This window comes from Perna viridis, chromosome 9 (assembly GCF_037379345.1).
Source record: "Perna viridis isolate PV_CMFRI_1.1 ecotype Kerala chromosome 9, ASM3737934v1, whole genome shotgun sequence".
NCBI lineage: Eukaryota > Metazoa > Mollusca > Bivalvia > Mytilida > Mytilidae > Perna > Perna viridis.
Genome location: NC_142453.1, coordinates 28541020 through 28562925, shown reverse-complemented (window position 1 = coordinate 28562925; position 21906 = coordinate 28541020). Strand labels below are relative to the sequence as shown.

The 21906-nt window shown below is 34.8% G+C and overlaps 1 protein-coding gene across 1 annotated transcript; it reads left to right on the top strand.

Moving 5' to 3' along the window:
- The first annotated feature begins 1343 nt into the window (after window positions 1-1343).
- Window positions 1344-21906, top strand: LOC148607638 (uncharacterized). The gene is made up of 17 exons (XM_088545982.1): window positions 1344-1399; window positions 2573-2809; window positions 3701-3895; window positions 4928-5037; window positions 5487-5616; window positions 5898-6125; window positions 6610-6854; window positions 10940-11070; window positions 12194-12273; window positions 14700-15259; window positions 15594-15761; window positions 17534-17735; window positions 18391-18585; window positions 18932-19089; window positions 19884-20201; window positions 20741-20839; window positions 21671-21906. The coding sequence occupies exons 1-17, from the start codon at window positions 1378-1380 to the stop codon at window positions 21821-21823; spliced, it is 3231 nt and encodes a 1076-aa protein (XP_088402108.1). The 5' UTR covers window positions 1344-1377; the 3' UTR covers window positions 21824-21906.

The window sequence follows — 21906 nt, the reverse complement described above, 5'->3', positions numbered from 1 at the left end:
AACAACTATATTCATTTTAAAATGTACATATGCATGTTTAAAAGTTTAATATCATCGCTCAAGTCATCTGTCAGTTTTTCAACTTCATGCACGTAGCGGAAAAGACTTTCTATTCTATTGTATTAACTTCATGATTAACTCTATCACCATACATTATAGTAATACAAGTGACGTATTAAACCATTTCATGCTTCTCGATAACTTTAGCTATTTTTTTGTGATCATTGGTTACATGAGAGAATGAGATTACCGGTAAAACACTTCAATCACAAACTGGACGTAATCGTAACTTTCTCATGACCATTGGTAAACCCCTCACTCACTCACTCACTCAAGCTTACTATTAAATATTTTAAATATCCTTTGTCCATATGTCCATCGGTATTACCCCTCAATCACGCAAACTTGCATGAACTGATTGTAACTCTCCCATTTCCACCGGTTTTTAAACATTTTCCACATTTTAAAAATTATTATCTAATTGATATAATATCTTTTAAACATTTTTAAAGAAAAGTTTAAATTATTTAAATCGCACGACATATTGATATATCTTTTCGTCTGTTTTCATGGCATTTGTATTGTGATCTAACAAAGAATTTATTTTTTCCGAAAGAAATAAAAAAAAAAATCCATTAAAATTACTATGCTCTAATGAAGTCCTTAAACAACCAAAATGTGGGTAAACAACGAAAATTGATACCCACCAATGAATGTATCTTCACATTATAGATCATTGATTTGGTTTAAATTAAACCAATAGACAATAGACAAACAATGTGATAGATAACGAGGACATCATATGTAATTGTGCATATTACAAGGAACTTTTTATCTCCGATGTTTTATGCCCTTTGAACTAAGAAATTTCCCAAGGAGCTTGTACAACTTAGCTGAATGTTTTTAAACTGCCAGTAGGGAGGTAGCAAGGACACAATACGTACAAGGAAGTCCCCACAATTTTGTGGGAGTTGTGCCTTTATGATTTTCCCATCAATTTGGTACTTAAGTAGCTTGTCGACGCATCACCTCTGACACAAAATTCAATTATAATAAGTTCCTGTAGAGTTGGCATTTTATACATTAATACAACTTGATATACGAACAATATCTATGGAGGAACCATTTATAAGTGTTGTTGATCCTTCTGATATATCACTCAAGTATTTTTTGAACTTCTTTGGAGACACGGTAGATTAAAAAGATATCTTTAAGCAAACCTAATCTATTATCTTTCAGTTCTGAAATATTCACATGACATGACCCAAATAATTTTACTAATGCATGCATGTGTACATGTTAACAAGTATAGGTCACCACTCAATATCTTGTCAATCTTCTTATCTTTTAAACTTTAAATAGGTGTTTCCTATCGCCATGCTGATCCTCTTTGTGGCCTGTAAGTTTCTTCTCTTTGGTTCAGCTCTATGAATTGTTTACTTCAGGGCTACAAATTTATTTTGTTCTTCCTTCTTCTTCTGTTTGTCAGACATTTCGTAGTGTAGTATTTTTTCACAAATGAAGCCTTCATAAAAATGTTTAAAAAATGTATTCGTTTATTTAGTGCAACACCAACAATAGTATAAATCGGTCATTAAATATAGAATTTTTGGATTTTAATATAGATTCTCCTTCAGTAATCAGTGGTTTATTTTTTTTCTCCACTTGAGATGGTAAAATATTAATTTTATCACAGAGAATGGAGAAAATTCTCGCAGAAATGTAACCCGGTGGTTACCTGAATTTTTAATCCCCGACTGAGGATGGGAGGAATCATTTTGCTGTCAACCAAGAAACAAATCTTAAATCTATTTCTAACGTTTAAACTGTTCATTACTTTTTGCAGACTATTCAATTTGCAAACTTTAGTATTCCAAAAAGATATAAAAGTTTTATTTTGGGAAATCGGGATAATAACATGTTTATTACTTAATTTTATACTCAAATAGAATTTTGTATGTTAAAATGAGTAATGGTTATTTTCACTAAATGGTAACTATTTTTTTTTATTGAATGTAAGAGTGTAGTAAATGACCATCGCTCTTCACACTTTACGAAACTGGAAAAAAACATTCCTGACTTGGTATACTTCGATTAAAAAATTATTTAACAAGCATCTTGGACCTCAAGAAAACAGATTGGTCGAATGACTGTTAGCATTTGTATTTGATGCTGATGGACAATTGAGACATCTCACAAAAGAAAAAAGGAAATATATACTTTTTTACATGAAATCAATTTCCGATAATTTTACTTTCAACAAGTCCTTATATTAAAAAACAGTATATTTTAGTTTTGCTTTGAAACCATAATTGGCAACAAAATTACTCCCCTTTCCCAGCCCAATAAAAACCTCGCTCCTCAGGCTAATGGTTATGTTTACACACTTTAACCTGAAATATTGGTTCCGCCTCTGAGGCTTTGGCTAAACGGCGGAGAGAAAAAAATATAAAGTTTAATAGTTACGCTCTGAAGTCAGGAGATTGAAAGAAGAATTGTGGTATATTAAGGTCAGGTCTACAAAAAAGGGAAGTTGACATCCATATTTCATTAGGTTGGGATACCTTTTCAGTCGTATTAGTTCATAATGCGGTGAGCACACTACCGAATGGCTGCACTCCACTTCAAGACAGACCACTTGACACAGCTGACCCGGGCAACATATTTGGCATAAACCATGAGCTCCGAAACAAAGCACCGCCACAAAGGACCGGGAATCTAAGATCACAACGACCACTTCCAACACATCACTTTGCAACAAACTCAATAAAGGGAGACCCTATCCCAATGGTCCTATTTCCATATGAAGGTAAAGTTATGTTTCCTTAACTGGACGTTTGAAATACGGTTGGCAATGACAGTTTCTATTGCTCCTAGTAAAACATCAATACATTAACTGTGTTTTATTTGTGGATAGGGGGAAAACTTTCTAGAATTATATAATTCGTGGTGTGACGACTACTTCATATCATTGTATTTGAAATGTCCTTTTAGTTTTTAACCATATTTCATGGTTTACCATACACACAAAAACCACGAAGATCGGTACTCCTCAAACAGTGCAAGTTTGATGATACATGTTCTCATTTTATAAACTTTTGTGAAATATTGACCAGTGCCTACTTATTACCATAGGTAGCTTGAGTTCAGTCCTATTAGATTATCTTCCAGTAGTTTTTTTACAGTGTAAGCATTGTCATTCATTGGAATTATGTGGAGTTAAACTACTGTTGAAAACCTTTATTCGTGGGGATCTGTTGTGGTTTTGTTGTTGGCTGAATACCGAATTAACATTCCAAACTAAATGAAAAAGTACATTCACAGGATATAATTCTCAATTTGGTGTTTGTAGCTTTTCTTTATCTCATTCTTGAAATAGATACTTGAGGAAAGCTTCAAATATATTAAATGTTAGAATATGATAAATATGATAGCTGCATCGGTTGAGGTGTTTAGTTATGGTCATTACGCTCGTCAACAAGTCTTAATTGACAAATTCCATTTTTACAAGTTCTTCATTTGTCAAAGGTGTATTGGTAGGAACTGCTAAAAATTCTAGAGCATGATAGTATTTCTCTAGGTATAGGTTCGAGTTGATCGCATTTTATGTACCCTCTGTTGAACATGTTCTTGATTTGTTTTATTCTCCCAATGGGTTACCCCATTTAGTTACTTTGATGTTTTGTCTTTTTCATTAAAGCCATATTGGTGAACGGGGGAATCGTTTATGATGCCTATACACTGGACAGATGGTCAGACCCTGACAGATCAGACATGATGTTACAACAGTCAGCCACAGCGGCCGGACAGTCATGGAACAAATTGTGGAGTCTTGGAACTAACATGAAGCAGATGACGTCCGGTCCAGACGGAAATAAAGGAGGGATATTCACGGGCAAGTTTCATATAAAAAAATGAATAATGAATTTCAAAAATATTTAAGCAAAATAAAGTGCAAAAGGGAACATGAAATATTACATAACGGGATAGTGGAGATATAAAAATACACGTGAGTTTTTTCGGAATAAACAATACGGAAAGAGTTTTAGAAAACATGTGGCTTTATTTTATTAAAGCGCAAAATTTCTAAATCCTTTAAAATTTGCAAGTTATTGTGATTGCGTAGCAACAATATAAAAATAGGAGATGTGGTATGATTGCCAATGAGAGTGTCATGCACCAAATACAAACAATTAAACTTCTACAGGGTAAGCCATTTTAAAAATTGAACTAAAAGGGTTCACTTTCGGCTGGATTTAAATATTTATTTTAGATAATAAATATTCTTCTTAATGAATATCTTTACCATCTTACTTTATACATTACATAAAATAACAGAAAGCCAAATTAAAAGGTTTTTACTAGTCGAGTTGATTATCTTGATAGTGACAATGTCTTGAACAACAACTATTTATCTGTAGAGAAGATGTTGATTATTTAAAACAAAATCAAACATAACCACCACTAAGGCTTATAATTCAAGGAACGATGCAAACTAAACTTATGTGAAAACTGATTTGTTTAACGTGTTATAGTTTCCCTTTCTTATTTCGTCTACTCCAGACTAAACTTCATATGAGCAACTCGACGGGTGTTTCTAGAAAAGCAGAGGACGCTTACCGTACCGGTACACCTTGTCCATGCTCCGATTTTTAGTGGAGTCCGAGTTGCTCATTTGCTTTTGTTACGTCGTATGTGTTATGTTAGTTACTTTGTGTTCTTTGCTGTGTTTGTCACTTTTCCATGTCTGGTCTTTGTCTCTTGATTGCATTCTTTTGATTTCCACTAGAATCTTGGTTCCTTTGATTACTCTTAGACAGAAGTGTATACATGATGGAAACTATATGATTGTAAATTTAAAAACTTCATTTTGACTATTCAGAGAGGCTTACTCATATATAATTGAGGACATTCGTATTTATTACAGGCAAGTCAGGCGTCCGTATTGGTATGGATGGAATTTCTGATGCCGAAATGACCGATTTTGGAGATTTGTATGCAAACTTCGAATATCAAGCAAATGGCGGCTCCATGGAGGTAAAAAACATAACTGTAGTCTTAGTAAAAATATATTTACATACTATTTCTAGTGTTGTAAGTGTTGCATCGTTATAAGAAAATTATCAAGTCTTTCAATGTTACTCATTTAATAGTACTACCATAGGAACGTATAACCGTTAAATACAATTCTTCTGTCCGTCCATACATAGGATGATACCTCAAAAATGCTTTGACGAAAGTTTATGATTGTTTTACAATGTAAATCATTATGGAAGGAATTTCCGACTTTCATTTCAGTGTGGGCGTATCGTTTCGCACGCGTAGTATTGCTACACGATAATTAATTAGAATTGCATTATTGCATTGTAACATCCTTTATTGGTAAGCGTTACATGCTACCTTTCTGCCTTATATTGTAACACTCTATTTTTTATTCATACATACTCTCTGTAATAGTATTATATGATTTATTTTATGTTGTTAAGGTTCCACTGGTGAGAGGCTCTGCTTTGCTAACCCATATTTTTAAGAATGCGGACCCGGTTGTCAAACCCTTTTGTTTAAGCAACTTCAATGGTCAACATGTGAACTTCAATTGTCCGAAGGAGAGCTCAGGTACTTATTTTTTAAATTTATTTTTTGAAATAATGTAGATTTCTATAACCTTATCTTAGAAGTTACCTTGGAATTAAATCGCGTTCTATCGTTGTCAATAAATACATAAATTGTCAATGCATTTTAGGTACTACTTCTAACTTTAAAATAAGTGAAGCATTTTTGCAATCTGAAATAGAGTTGACAACTTTTGTTTTAATCCATTGCACTACCACGTCTGACAGCGATCAATAACCTTTCGCATCAATGCTTCAAATGATTCATGTACTTTTCATCCACAGCTATGGATGGTGGAAGTGGTCATTTATCTGCATCATGTATTGGAAGTACCATGACAATTACCTTGGACAGCACGAAACCAATCCATGACATCACAAAATTACAGTACGCATACAGCACTCTATCTGCGTGGCGGTCAGGTACACATGGTATGCGCAACTGTAATACTCAGACATGCAAACTTTCAAATGGAGATCGACGCGTCACTATCACAGTACCAAGCGCTCATGGTAAGTTTTTATTTTACTTCGAAGCACCAGCGTCGCGTCGCGTTGTGGTGTTGGGCACAAAATATGTCAATGTGGAGTAGACTTCAGAATGCTATTATTTCGATACAGTAAACCCACCATTAATCAGGGACTTTATGCACAAGGCTGTAGTGCTTTGGAGTTCGGACATCCTTTCTATGTTGGCAAATTGTGTCGATGTTTGTCTGTTTGAGAACTATAACGTCATCAAAGGAATAATTTTGAATATATAAAGGAACATTTAACAGCCTTGTATAAAGACAAGCAAAGATACACGATTAATTCAATGAACTGTCGGAAACTCTCATTGTATAACTCAGAACAACCACATTCAATACTTACATGGTAAGTGTCAGGTGTCAACTGTAGAAAAAAGTTGGTAAGGGAATCTTAAATGATACAACAACAAAAATAGTTTCTGTTTTTTTTATAGGAAATGATATGAAAATGTTTTGCATTTTAAAAGGTCGTATGGCTTATGCAGTTAATTACATCGGATACTATATTGTACCTGGTAATTGGATCGCCCAACCGGAAGAAGTTTCTTGTAACGGGAGACGCGATTCCAGTGAAGAGGAAGATGCTGGAAAAAGTTTGGACAAAAGATATGTCTGTCATCCTACCACAATTTCTTTAACTGGAAGTTGCGACGGATATGGAAACATCCACCTCGTTGTACATCTGGGTGCTAGTGATATTCCAATTTATAAGGTAATTATTGATTACATCTTGATTTTTTTCGCCTGCATCAAATTTTGCTTTCAAAAAATGTCGAAGAGAACAAAATACTGTTTTTGGCTGCAAGAACTTGTCATCTTAATCAGTCACCAACTGTACATTGGCATTATATAACGAAGTATTTAAAAAAATATATTTTTGTAAGATTTGTTCATGGAATGAGAGTATAACAAAACTACCGAACCGATATAACCTATACAGTAGAAAAAAAGAATAGTCTAAAGGGAAAGTCCGTATAACAAATTGAAGTATCAGGGTAAAAACCGAAAAGTTGGAAACCATCGCAATGGTCCTGACAGAGCGCTTATTTTCCCGCTTTCGTTACGGTTCATTACTCCGGGAAATTTCAACATAAATGGGCAGAAAAAAAATAACACCTGAATTGTTTGTTTCGAAATATTTGGCATATTATTGATAATTAATCAGGCGTTATAGTCGCCGTGAAATTGAATCGTAGCACCAGTATCCTCAGTGGCAAATATATGCTTTATATGTCCCAACTAATTTCTTGGTAGTTTACAGCTGTTGGATTTGATAATTTTCAAAATTTCAAAATGTCATAAATATCTTAGAGTATGGGAGAAATTTTCACCCTTATCTTGATTTATGAATGTGAATGAATGACCAAAAATCCCCAAAAATGCGGATACAAACTGTAACTGTAAATTATGTATTTTGTTTAATCCACAAGAAAGAGTAATCAAGTGAACCAAGGTTATAGCAGTAATCAAAAGAATGCAATCCAGGGACAAAGACAAGACATGGAAGAATAATCAAGGGAACCAAGGTTACAGCGGTAAACAGACATACACAACAAAGAACACAAAGTAATTAAAATCATACTCACAAAGCAATAAAAGCAAATAAGCAAATCAGACCACTACTGGGAGCAGGAACAGGTACACCGGTAGGATAAGCGTCCTGTGCTTTTCTAGAAACATACACCGAGTTGCTCATAAAAAGTCAAGTCCAGGGTAGAGGAAAGAGGAAAGGAAAACTATGACACGTTGAACAAATCAGTTTTCATGGCGCAGATGTATACACCGTAATGATCCACGAGTTCATCATGACGACCATAAAACTTCTGTAGTGATGACTTCTAACTTGAAGCAACATAACCCTGTTCCAGTAGCCTATTTGTTAGAATTCTCGCGCGATATAAAAAGTCTGCGTAGTTTCGACAAGCTCTGGCATAACGCATGAGCTGTGATATGAACACTCCATCCGCAGGTGCTGAAGGGATGCTGCTACAGACGAACTAAACGCCGACAATTCTGAATGAAAAGTCATCACGTATGTCGTAAGGTTTTGGTCAATAGTTTTCTTTTACCATCGATTTCTAAGTGTAGGTCAAGATGTAAGGCTGATTTCACAATGTCTGTAGTATCCTTTATCTCAAGTTTTTTAGGGTAGATGCGATGTATCAAATCCCAAAAATTATGATTGTTTAAAGGTAATACCTCATCTATATAGCGTAAACTGAGATTAAAGGATCTAGCTAAATGATATTCGTTCTTTCGGATCAGATCAGCTATAAAGTTAGCCTCAAGAGTGAAGGAATAGATCAGCAAGTAGAGGAGCACAATTTGTTCCCATTGAAATGCCGACCGTTTATTGAAAAACGCGTCCACCACACTAGACAAATATGTTGTCGATTAAAAATTCCAGTCCAGCATTTTGTAAACATCTTCTTCTGAATATTTGGAAGATGATTTGGAATTATGTCTTACGCAGTATGAGAAATCTCTACCAAGAACTATATGTTTGTATCTAGGTGTACCATCATTTTTGAGAGAAAAAAACAACGATGTATAATGTTTTAAAGTCGGGAATTTAACTTAGTATGGGGAATTAAAATATATAGTGTTGAAAAATCGTAGGTTTTAATGCTATTATATTCTGCTGATAGTCTTGAACTGATAGTCTCCAAAAGATCTTTCGAATTATTCAGGATCCACATTGAATTAATACCACTACGGGAGTAACAAGTGTTGTGGTAGGACTGCAGACCTTCTTTGACAGCTTTGAATATAGAAGTTATAAGTTTTGAAAGAGGTTTGGTAGTACATTTTGCAGATCCAGCTGTGTAACCTTGGTTTGTATGGATTTTTGTGGAGTTTAGGAATTTAGTACATAGACGGTAAATCACAATCATCGTCCTTGGTAGAAAGACCAAAAGATGATAGCACGGACTTATGGTTTTCCACAATCTCTTCTTTGGAGTGTGTGGTAGCAGTATAGGTCTTATCACTGCTATTATTTTTCTACGTCCACCTCTGATAATAAACATTGGATGTAAAACGTTTTGTCGACAAAAAGATTGCTGTTTTGGGCTTTATCTGCTGGTACGACAACATATTTGTCATGTATAGTAGACAATGTTTTTGCTACATCGGGGTCTTTGGAAAACTGATGTAGCATTTTTGACAAAATCAAAAACTCCTTAATTTCCCTTTTTAGTGCGCTTATTTTGGCTTCAGTACTGGAAGATAAAATTAATAGTAAGTGAAAATGTGACAATTTCCTACAGAATCTATAAAATGTTTAAAAAAAATCGCAAAAAAAAGAAAATTTCAGGCTCAATTATCTCGAAATTAAGTTCGATGGTTCTTTATTTTAAACCGTTCAAGGTTGTCTTTTAGAAAAATTAGGAAAACTATCTGCTTAAAGTATTAAGTCTGATTTACCTTAATTAGATTTCTGTTTGATTTGTTAGTTATTGTCATGCCTATTATTACCTGGGTGGTTACTTTGAATATTGTGTTGAGACTGACTGTTTTCTGTTGCATGTGCTCTCTGGTGCTTGATATAGTCATGATCTATACAGCCTCTTTGTTGTCTCCGAAGCCTGTTTGTTCTTGTTCGAGTAGAGTAAGTTGACATTGTGTTGAGTCTGATGGTATGAATATACTAATGATAGAATAGCGCGATCATTCAATCTGCAATATCCAATTAAAATAGATTTCCACATCCGTTTCTACAAATTATTCTTTCCACACCGGTGTTATCAATTCCCACTTTCGCATTGAAGTCCCTTTTTCGGTATAACATCATAGACATGCACATTTTCTAATACTGCCCTAACTTTGAATGTTTTCATTTCTGCATGAGTGAACTCTGTTCTTCGGCAGTTTTCTCGCAACCTGTCCATCTTTTGTTGTAAGTTAATGCTGATGGGGTTAATGTTAGTATTAACAGCAATATAATTGTAGATAAATTAAATGCAATCTTAACGGTTTGATTTGATGTTCAAAAAAGCAAGTCATTCTTATTACAACAAAATTAAGTATAATAAGTTAATGCCATTAAGACACTGTCTCTTTAGATAAGGGTGTCGTTGCTAGAAACTTTTTTTGTTTTTTTTGTTTGTTTGTTGGGGTTTAACGTCCGAGCAGCAATATTTCAGCAATATTCAGACGATGAACATGAAATTGATGACAAAATGAACATGAAATGATAATGAAATGAAAAAGGGATGGGACACAAGGACAATGGGGTCGACAAATTTTGATTGCCACTGGAAATAGGGAGAGGTGGGTAGGGTCGGGCAATTTAGCCTCCTGTGGCGGAGCCCTATGGTTCCTACTCCGGGAGAATACCACAGTAGGGTTCTTTAACGTGGCATCTTTCCCAACACGGTGCACCACTATGGTTTGCGGTCAGGTTATCCGTATTATAGCCTGACAACCCCAGCATGTAACACGCCAGGGGTACCCCATTCCACCACCTGGGGAACACATCCCAGTTGCTCTGTGGGCAGACCGCCTAGCCCCCGGCTAGGGTTCTGAGCACTATTTAGTCGCCTTTTACGACAAGCTTAGCGCTGCTGCAGGCCTATTCTTTTCACACCCGGACCTGCACGGGGCGGCTAGAAACTAACCTTATATATAGTGCTTTTAGAAACTGCATATCAACCTTGGTTCCAAGTGGTTCTACCTTTTTCTTTTCTTCTTTTCAATGACTACACATTAAAGCTTTTACAGTAAGCATCCATGTGTACGTACCATATGAGTTAATCACATGGCGATCTAGAGTGAGTTATCTTTATCTTTTTACAGATCCAGTATGCTGTTGAAGGGTCAACTGTGTGGCACAATCCCCCCGCTATGGTCACCTGCAGAAGCAGTAGATGTCAACGTATCGGCCAAGACGTTCATATACGGTTACGAACAAGCAGTAGACACATCAAGTTAGTAGAAATACCTTCCGCATTAACCGAAATAATGTTTTGGTCATTTGTATGTTGAGTTGAAATAAGAAGCAAATTTGATGTTAATGTTTGATTAATGAAGCCGTTGTAATCTTAAACAGGAGTAAGTATAAACCAGAGAGTCCTTTTGATAGATATGCCACTTTTGGAATGAAAATTACAAATGTCCGTGACCGCCAATTAGTGTTCGATTCTTACTCTAATAGAGGAGTAGACAAAAGTGATGTTAACCGAAGTATATACTAACTTAATTTATGACCTTTGAAAATTTGAAAATTGGCGAGCCTTGACTTAAGTCTGATTTGAGACAACACCTACCTTAAAAATAGTAGTATTCAGTATAAAGCTCGAACGAACTTTCATTTCCGATCCCCTTAGTCAGCCCTAATTAAATATCAACGGTTCTAGCTAGTTGGCAATCACAGAGCAGTCATTACACTTGTACAGACATTGATGACACTCTCCATATTCGACCGGATGTTTTCGACTACCAAATTGGTCTTATGGTCGTCGACCTAGCCCTGGAAACAGTCGTTTATGTTCACATACAATGGAAACAACTACTCGAAGTTCCATGCAACTACAAAACAACGAGATTTTTAAAGTAAAGCTATACATGGAACTCGTTCGAGGGCAGCCTTAATTGGCTAGTCAAGGACGTTAAAAACGATCAGTCCGTCCTAATTTTCAAGTTTTATGTTCCCTTTTGTGCTAACGTTGTGGTAGTCGATGAGCATGCGTAAAGCATGCTCAATATCTACTTCCGCGAGCAAAATTCTTTTGTACTACCCAAGCCCTACCTCGCGGACGTGTGTATTGAGCATACTCACCAACTCACCACAAAAGACTCTATTGGCTCTTATTATTAAAACCGTTCTATGGTATGAGACTAGACCATATGCTATAAAAGGGTAGATCGTGGGTAAATATGACTACTAAGTGACCAGTCTTGTCACGAGGATGTTCAAACTCCCACCTATTCGTAGATTTATTTCTTTTCAGACAGAATCAAACTCTCCCTGATTCAAAGGTAAATTTGTATTGACTATCGGTTTGACAATTTCGTCGTCTATCATAAAAGCAAGACTTCTTCATATTTCAGTATTGCAATTAACGTTATTGGCTGTGTTGTCTTACCCCACACACACTGGGTCAGCCACCCGTACACAGCGACTTGTACAGGTTGGTAATAATAAATTGATTTTACTTGTGTCAACAATGGTGAAGGCAGATTATGTATCCGCTCGACTCCCTCCATCCGTCCATAAAGCTTAATTGGTACATATTTTATGTAATCTTTAACTTAAAAAGTATGTATCCAATATAATTTAAACACTGCACAGTGTTAATATACGCATCTGTAACTATGCATTCAACCAATGTTATTCAAACAATCTTTAAATACATTTTGAAGTTTCACCTTTTCTTCTTTGATTTTTCCCCTACATTTTCAGCATGTTGAACTAAGTTATTTTTTTCAGTTTTCAGCAGCATATGCTAACATTAGTACATGACTTGTTTTATTTACCAAATGTTACTTTATATGGATTTTATATTCTGAAGTTATTTTCTTAATGACCGTGTGTTTTTGATAAAGAACGCAAATTAGGGGGCCGCGGCCATGCTTTCTATTGCGTAGATGTGTGCTATTTATCCCTTTGAAAAATATCCAAACAATTTTTTTAACAAACGGTCATTGTACAAGGATTTAATGTTCCGAGTTTATTGTTTATAATGAAATTAAGTTTTTTTTTTAATAAGAATACTAGGAAGATGACCATTTGGTATAGGCAGGTTGGCCACTTTTTTTCGAATGAAGTCCCTGAATAATACCAAACTGGTAAACTTTCTATAGCTTAACTCACTGCAGGAATGTTGACAAATGGAACCAGGTCAGACATTATTTTAATCGATTATCAGAAATAACCTTAATAAGATAATTAATTGTTATCAAAGTCCACATGGTGGTACCCCTCACTCCCTTGCCCAGAAACCATAAAGGAAACCCCAAAAGTCATTAAAATGGGGGAAAACAAAAATGATGGTGCACAAAAGCATCATGTGATGACGAACTTGTAAACAAATCCATTCAGCAGTTTTAGAGGCGTTCCAGACTAGGAACGGACGGACAACATATATCACTTTATGCCTCTTGCTTTACGTGGGGTATGATAATTAATCGATTCTTAATGAAACTTCATTGTATAGTTGCAAAATAAACTCATTAGTTGAAAAAAGTTTAAATTACAGAACTTCTTAATAGATAGGAAAATAGATTAAAAACCCTTTCTTTTGAGTTACATGTTACATATACCCGTAAAAGAAAGTTACATCTTTTAGATTATGAAAGGCAAGATCAACTGAGACCAGATATGAAGAAATATGTATTAAAGGAAATGTATTGTTTTATGTATGATATTTATTCATTATAATTAGTATTTAATTAAAAGTGCAGTTAGCAAGCTCACTAAGAGAATATCACCGCTTTAATTGGACTTAAATGTAAAAATAAACTTGTTGGATTATCTCCTTTTGAAGCTATCCAACAGAAATGATATTCCTTCATGCAAATCTAAATATAATACCAAATTTTCTTATAAAATTTCTGCAAAATCCCTTGAGCGGTTTAGGAGGAGATACACTTATTAGGTTTTACCATGTAAAACCTTTAATTTGGATTATCTGCTTTTGGAGTTCTCCGACAGTAATTATACTCCTTCATGTACATCTAATACAATACCAAATCTTCCCGTCCTTTAAGCTGCACTTACGAGGGTTTAACATGTAAAACCTTTAATTTGGATTATCTGCTTTTGGAGTTCTCCAACAGTAATTATACTCCTTCATGCAAATCTAATACAATACCAAATCTTCCTGTCCTTTAAGCTGCACTTACGAGGGTTTAACATGTAAAACCCTTAAATTAAATTATTTTCCTTTGGACAGTAATTGTATTCCTAAATGCACATCTATATAACCAACCTCCGTATAAAATTTCATCAAAATTCCTTGAGCAGTTTAGGAGGAGTTGCACTTACAAGGAATGTGTACAGACAGACGGACGGGGTGATTCCTATATACCCCCAAAACTTTGTATGCTGGGGTATAAAAATACTTAGTAGTATATGTAGACCTTTCCGGTTATATGACCGTTTAATCGTTATATCAGTCCAAAACTAAGTGTTAAGTGGCCCAAACCATGTTATTGAATATAACTATTAAAAAAATAGGAATTAGTAATTTTTAACAATTTTATAATGGACGACAGACCGTATATTACCCATTAATTCGTAATCAAAACGTTATTCTGTTTGGGACTATTTGAATCACAGAGTTTGGACCAATCGACGTTATGCAAAATAACCTGGTTTGCTTAATCAGACCATTTACTAATGCAGAATTAGCTAATTGAGGCTGTTTACGTTGTCTTGTGTATATTGACTTCCTGAAAGATAGACCAATATTCTCCCAAACGTTTTCATTTGCTAGACCGTTCTTAGTTTGCAGAAATTCATGGGTTGAATTGACCTATTTTTTTTTCATGTAAGGTTTAAAAAATTTTCTTAGAATATTCGGAGTCATTTTTTCTTTATATCATCTTCTTTCAGGAGTGTTGCCACATACTCATGCCCCAACACAACCTCCACCTGTGACACATCGTCCATGGACTTATGCACCTCATACATACCGACCAGTGACGCATGCCCCTCAAACACACGCTCCCTTCGTGACACATAGTCCAGTGACACATGCCCCTCACACTCAGTCTCCGTCACACACTGGCCATGGTGGCTCTAAGTTCATTATGGAACTCAATGAACCCGGAAACGATCTCCCAGGACAAACAAGAAAGTTTTTGCTCTATTTCTCGCAACCAGTAATACCGCATATCAATAGTGGTGATAATACAATTAAGTTTAGTCAAATACATGGAGGTCGATACAACGGCATTGTTCAACTAGCTTATTTAGGGGCTGGTCCGCGTGGTGACAAGTCTCACAACGACGACTTAAACGAGTTTCTTGGAGTTTATTCTTATAAGCCGTCTACAGCGTATTGTGTTTCCGAAGCAACCAATAAGACTTTTTCAAGTTTCGATTGGAACCCAAACAACCAAAATGCAGCTTCTGGAATGGGTAAATTGATGATGATCACGATACCACATCAGGTTGGTGAAGTAACACCTTTTGAAATTTGCTCCAAAAGTTTTTAGTTTCATTACATGTTACTGTCAAAAATGTATATAATGTGTATCTATACATGGTAATTTGAGACTCTAGCATATGCCTCCTCAGTGTTTCATATTTCTGAAGTTAAATTTCTTACAGCCCTAAGATTTGCTTAATAGTGGCTATAAAAGTTTAGAAATCATTTTCAAATTAAGTTTGTTTTAAATGGTAACCTCTTAAATAATTAGTAACATACATTGGAAAATACACCACATTCAATATACTTGAGACATGGGTGCTGAATGTACATACAAAAATATTACTTTTGTTCAGGAATATATTCTGAAGAATAATTTTGCCAGTCATTTGAGATCAACCGTATATGGGTTTAAAGGATATGTTGGCAGTAGTTGGTTGATGGAGATGGACATGCCTAGAGCATCGATGGAACCAGAACAAGCAGCAGTGGACAAAATTAAAGCAAATGCACATCACCTCGAGGTTATAAATTGTTTAAATCAATTTTAAGAAAGGAAAATATTTCCATGGCCACTTTATATCACCCTCAAATCTTTCCTGTAAAACAGAAAAAGAACATTTTTACAGGGCCATATTTTTTTACGGATGTGCTGTGATATACAACTTTCCGCCCGTTGACATGTCGAAAGATACATTGTAAACTCAAATATGTTTTGCGATATACCATCATTTTGGGTGAAATGTTATACAGAAAGAAGATTTCGTCGGAATCATACGATTTGAAAAAAGTCTTTGTGAACACAATTTTGACCTTTCATCTGTGGCAACATCCCATCAACACCTGCGTATGGAGTGTTCATATCACAACTCATACGTTATGCCAGAGCGTGCCAAAACTACGCAGACTTTTTTGTATCGCGCTAGAACTCTACCAAATAGGCTTCTGGAACAGGGTTATGTTGGTACAAGATTGAAGTCATCACTACAGAAGTTTTATGGTCGTCATCATGAACTCGTTGATCGTTATGGTGTATCCATCTGCACTATGAAAACTGATATATTCAACGGGTCATAGTTTTCCTTTCCTTTTTGTCTACCCCGGACTTGACTTTTTATTAGCAAATCGGCGGATGTTTCTAGAAAAGTAGAGGACGCTTACCCTACCGGTGCACCTGGTCCATGCTCCCAGTTTTTAGTGGAGTCCGAGTTACTCTGTATGTATAATTTTAGTTACTTTATGTTCTTTGTTGTGTATGTCTTTTTTCCATGTCTGGTCTTCGTCCCTGGATTACATTCTTTTGATTACCGCTATAACCTTGGTTCCCTTGATTACTCTTTGACCAAATTTGAAATTCAATTAATGGTGAAAGAAGTTCTGCTTCATTGGTGTCTATCAAAAACATTTGCCCTCGATTCTTATAACTTGATTACCGTAAGAGATGTCCGAGGAATCATGTGAAACAAAATTATAAAATTGGACCACAAATAAAAAACTTAAGTTGGGTTTTATTTTTTGGCGTGACCCATTTTTTTTCCCTTATAAACTAAAAAACTGGAAGAAATTCATCTGAAATATGTCAGATTGAAAAACGCAGACAAAATTTTTCATGAGGAATCTAATAAATAAATTCAAAATCAAACTAAAAATAAAAAAAACGTTGATTTTTTTTAACGTAGTCCCATATCGTACCCCTTTAACTCCGAAACAGTTTTAAATAAGTCTATCCTAAAAAAAAATCCTCTAAATACAGACTTTCGAAAGAATCATGATGACACCAGAATCATCAAAATCACAAACTATTCCATCAATTCTAAAGACAACACATATTTTCCCCATTTTAGCACCATATTTGCAAAAGGATTGGGGGGTGGGGGAAATCCCCTAAAAACTACAGGGTCTTTGGATGTTAATAGGAACAATATGTTAAAATTTCAAAAAGATATGATGATATTTACTCAAGTTATTGTAAACAAAAATTAACTGGCACCAAAGAATAAGACAACGACTACGACAGGGTGATAACATTATATGTCCGCAAATTTTTGTTTGCGGTCGTATAAAAAGCTACGCGTTTCTATCTGTGCTTTTCTCTTAATGATACAAACCATTGTCATAGGGGCCATACATAATTGTTTAACAAAATTTTATGCTGACTGAAAATCCATATGCTGATTGAAGTATTTTTTAAAATGCGGAATGCATAAAGTTTTATGTTGATTGTAAGTTGACAAATGTAGAGGTTATTTTATCTATATCATAGAGATGTCACTTCACTCATTGAAACGTATTTCAGGACATTAGGAACGCTATAAAGGTAGATGCATCTGAAACTAAACTGGATCAGATTTGTGACCAAGTGGATAGTTATGGCGCAGGAAAAGAAATTGGCATGGTAGCTAGACTTGCCAGTATTTCTAGGGCATTTGGTACTAATCATTACCATCAGCTAGATGCAAGCATAAAGAATTGTCTAGAGAAATGGCTTCGTGTACAAGGTATGTCATTAGACATTTAAACAATATCAGTGCCTTTGAGTTGTGTAAACTTGCACGCACACATTTGGACATACCATTCCTTAAATAGTGATGATTGTTTAAGGGCGTTTTTTGTTTCATATTAATTTGCAATGACAAGATCATATTCTATGTAACTTTCCAAGCAAATAAAACTCATTCTTTAATTGTATTGAAGTATTGAAGAAATACAAGTACGCTCGAGTCTGAAACAAAAGCTACAAGGACTTGTTTAGTAGGAATAAAAACTGCATTTTACTATAGGGCTTTTTTTATTTATTCGGGATGGATTGAGTTGGGTATGGGATTTGTAATGTAAACTAAGCATGTATAAATAAATGACTCATAATACTCAATGATATATCGTAATTCGGAATTGTATTAATTGTAAGTGTTATATAAATGAGCTTTTTTTTATATATATATTTATATCCAAACCTGCAAATGGGAAGGGAAGGGGTATATAATGATAGGGGTGTCCGTCCTTAAGTTACACAAAGGGGTATCCTTCTCTTATTCTCTACTCCTCCTACACCACTGAATCTAAATTTATGAAACTTTTACAGATTCCTTTTAACATCAAAGGTATGCATCTACTTTTGATAAATTATAACATGAAACTACAAATCTATTGAAGATACTCTGTATGAAATGTGGAAAATAAGATACGACACAGTATGGGGAGGTTTGTTTATGAGAGCAACAAACAGGAGGGATTTAGATTTTGGCGCAGACTTTGGTTTCACTTTCTACAACGACCATCATTTCCATTTTGGATATTTCCTGTATGCACTGGCATATTACGTACGACACGATCCGACGTGGGCACAACGTAAGTTCATTTAAAATAAGCAATACAGTGGTAAATGCCAAAAAGAATTCAACCAGTAATAAAAGCAACCTTCCACTCAATAGCAAGCAATAGCAATAGAAAGAAGACGATATCTGCGAATGTTGTTCTTTAAAGGTTGTGCCATTGTATGCATATTGGGGTTTGTACTGTATTTATGTATACTGTTTGTTTTAAGCATTACCTTAATCAAATTTAAAAAGTTTTTGTTATTTAGCGCGAGGCTCGGTTTGTTAGATTTAAGACAAGATGATAAGAATGTTACTCACTTACCTGATTTGCCTTACTCGTTAGTCCATACTAGTAATCTGACAGATAAATGTTTTAGAACATAAACACCGTATATATGCAATGGCTAGAGACGTTGGAAACCTTAGCTATAAGGACAAGCACTTCCCAGTGGCAAGACATAAGGATATTTATACTGGTTTCTCTTGGGCATCAGGTATTGCCCCTGGCCATAGACAAGAGGAATCGTCATCTGAGGTAAGTTTTGGTAAGCAATCAGAGCATTTCATAATTGTAGGTTTGTAATGTCAAACACTAAACGTCATAGAGTAATATACAATTAATTAATACTAATTCTTTTAGTATAAAGAAGCTGTTTATTTATCAAGAAACTAAAATTTATAATGCACACTCAAAAAGATATTGACTCGTCTTCTAAAATACAGATGTTTTAGTTACTTAACTTATTTGTGGTTTGTTTGTTGTTTCAGTTAACTTTTGACCATACATAAAAGGGATGGTTAAGACTTTATAACACTAATATAACCCCACCGCATATTTCATGCGCCTGTCCACATTTAGATGTTGGTTATTAATGTGTTTTATTTTGAAGAATTGGCATCGTTTCATTACCGTTTCTTTCATTACTTTTGTTGTTGGGGCCTTTCAGAGCTTATTTCAAGGTGTGTTTACACTTTTGGTGACCTATGAAAGCATTTACTATTCTGTATTTAGGTTATACGCTGACGTATTTGTTACGTTTTACCGTATCATTTTTCTATTGTTAAAAAATTAACCATTGCAGTAGGAATGTACGTTGGCAACTCGTATTGTGCCAATTGTGTTTAATGTTTGGGTTGCCAAGAAAAAGCAAAAAAAAACAAAAAGCAAAACAAAACAAAATCTGGCTGTAAAGAAGTAAAAAATGAATCCGTGAAACCAGTACATTTTACCCATTATAGTCACTTAAAGTGAATAAATACTTGGGTAATTAATATTATATCATGCAGCTTTTCCATTTAAAAAACTTTTTTTGCTAATCTGACTTTTAGAGTTTGAACTGTTATCATGGCTTAGCAGCCCTTGGAGATGCCTTAAACGATGCCCAGCTTAGACGTACCGGTCAAATCCTACTAGCAATGGAAATTGCATCTGTCAGAGAATACTGGCACGTCAGAGACCACAACTACATCAACTTCCCACCCCTGATCCAAGATTCAGGTGCTGTAGGCATGATTGGCGAGGACAACTTTTACGCATACACCCTTAACTGGCCATGTGATCCCAACGTGTTCCCTCAGAGACATGCTTGTCTTATTGGAATACAGGTTATACCTATCACATCGGTGTCTAAATATTGGATGGATAAGGTATGTCTTTTACTCCAGAGAATAATTAAAAGATCATTACTGCTTTTATTTCACCACAAATATTATTCACTAAAAGCATTGCATGCCCATAATTCAAAATTATGTTTGGACCTGAAACTCCTTGTTTCTGGTTTATTAAGGAGGTAGACCTACGGTAAAGGACACAGCTCTTACAATCATTTGAACGTTTGTATTCAGCATTTTACATCAATCTCATGTAAGCATCAAAGTAACTTGAACTGGTTTAATTCCGTTTCAAATGAAAGCTTGTAGTGAAATTGAATATGATACAAACATTTTCCTGATTTAAAGAGTTATGTCCCTTACCTTAGGTCTACCTCTTTAAGTTAATCTTGTTCAAAGGTTGTAGCTTATACTTTCAATGACTGTAAATATAAACGGGGTCATTTTTTTTCATTTTTCATCGGCAAGTAAACGATATGGACTAGTTTACTACCAGAAACAATGATCATTGGGCTAAACGTCCAAAAGTGGTAACAGAAGTATTATAAATTATAGAATGGCCTTTTATACAACAGGACTGGGCAAAACATATCTTAAAATCCTGCTCAGAAGCCATCACCCCTTCGACAGCTAGGGATTACCGTCTTACTTCTGGTAGCCAAGATCTAGCTTCTGTAAGTTGAATTTTAATCTCGTACACATTCCTTCCATTACCATGTTAAATTTTTGTTCTCATTATTTAGAATTCAATTTAATTATTTTAACAGACTTCTGCAAAAAGTTCCACACAACGTTTTAATTTGAGAAAAGCAGACAACTCTACAAGGATATTTCTTTGTTTGAGCAGAGACAGTTAAAAATTATTTTTAACAAAAGTCATGTCTCTCTTTCTGGGAATTACTTAAAATACAAACAGAATGCATTTTGATAAAGATGAATAACATATATTTATACATGGCTCACTTTACAACACATTTTTTGCCATGTGCTAACAAAATCGTGTCATTTTATCACATAACTGTGCTTTTACTTTCATATATTTTCAAGAATAGAATTTTTTGTATGCATAGTGTAAAATTACAATTTAATTTTAAGAATGAATTCTTGAGAGGCTTCTTGCCAATATCCAAAATCAATAAATTTATGAAAAGTTAAATTGTCATCAATTCACAACAAATTCAAAGCTTCAAATCTTAAAATATTCTCAGTGTCTATACAAACAAAATGAAAAACAAATATTTGGAACCAATTTAAGGCATATTCATTATTTGTTCTCAGAAAGCTAACGTTATTAATATACAGCTTGAAACAGACATCTTCAAATATTTTGTACTACCAAGTATGAGAAAATTAATTGATATGAACTTACTCCATAACACTTCAAATCCATTAAAATCAAATTATTACATGCAATACTAGTACTAGTTGAGCCCTTATGAAATCAAAGGAATAAAGCTCACCAAGTTAAATTATTTCAATGGATTCTTTCACTCTCATTCATTCAGGGATGGAAAGCATTCTGCTACGCAGCCATGGCACCTTATGATCAGGCCCATGCAACAGAGGCAGCCAACTACATCAAACAGCAATCCCCCCATTCACTGGTTGGAGGGACTAGTTCTTCAAGTACACTCTTGTTTATATATGGACAAACTTAGATTGAAGAGCTGCATAACAAGCACATATTCAGGCTTTGCATGTTGACAGCCTTAATAAATTTATATTGACATTTTTTACATTA

Coding starts and splice junctions, on each gene's coding strand:
- LOC148607638 (XM_088545982.1), top strand. CDS start 1,378: ATGCTGATCCTCTTTGTGGCCT. Junction 2,810..3,700: donor GGTCCTATTTCCATATGAAG/GTAAAGTTATGT, acceptor TTTTCATTAAAG/CCATATTGGTGAACGGGGGA. Junction 18,586..18,931: donor CGATCCGACGTGGGCACAAC/GTAAGTTCATTT, acceptor TAAATGTTTTAG/AACATAAACACCGTATATAT.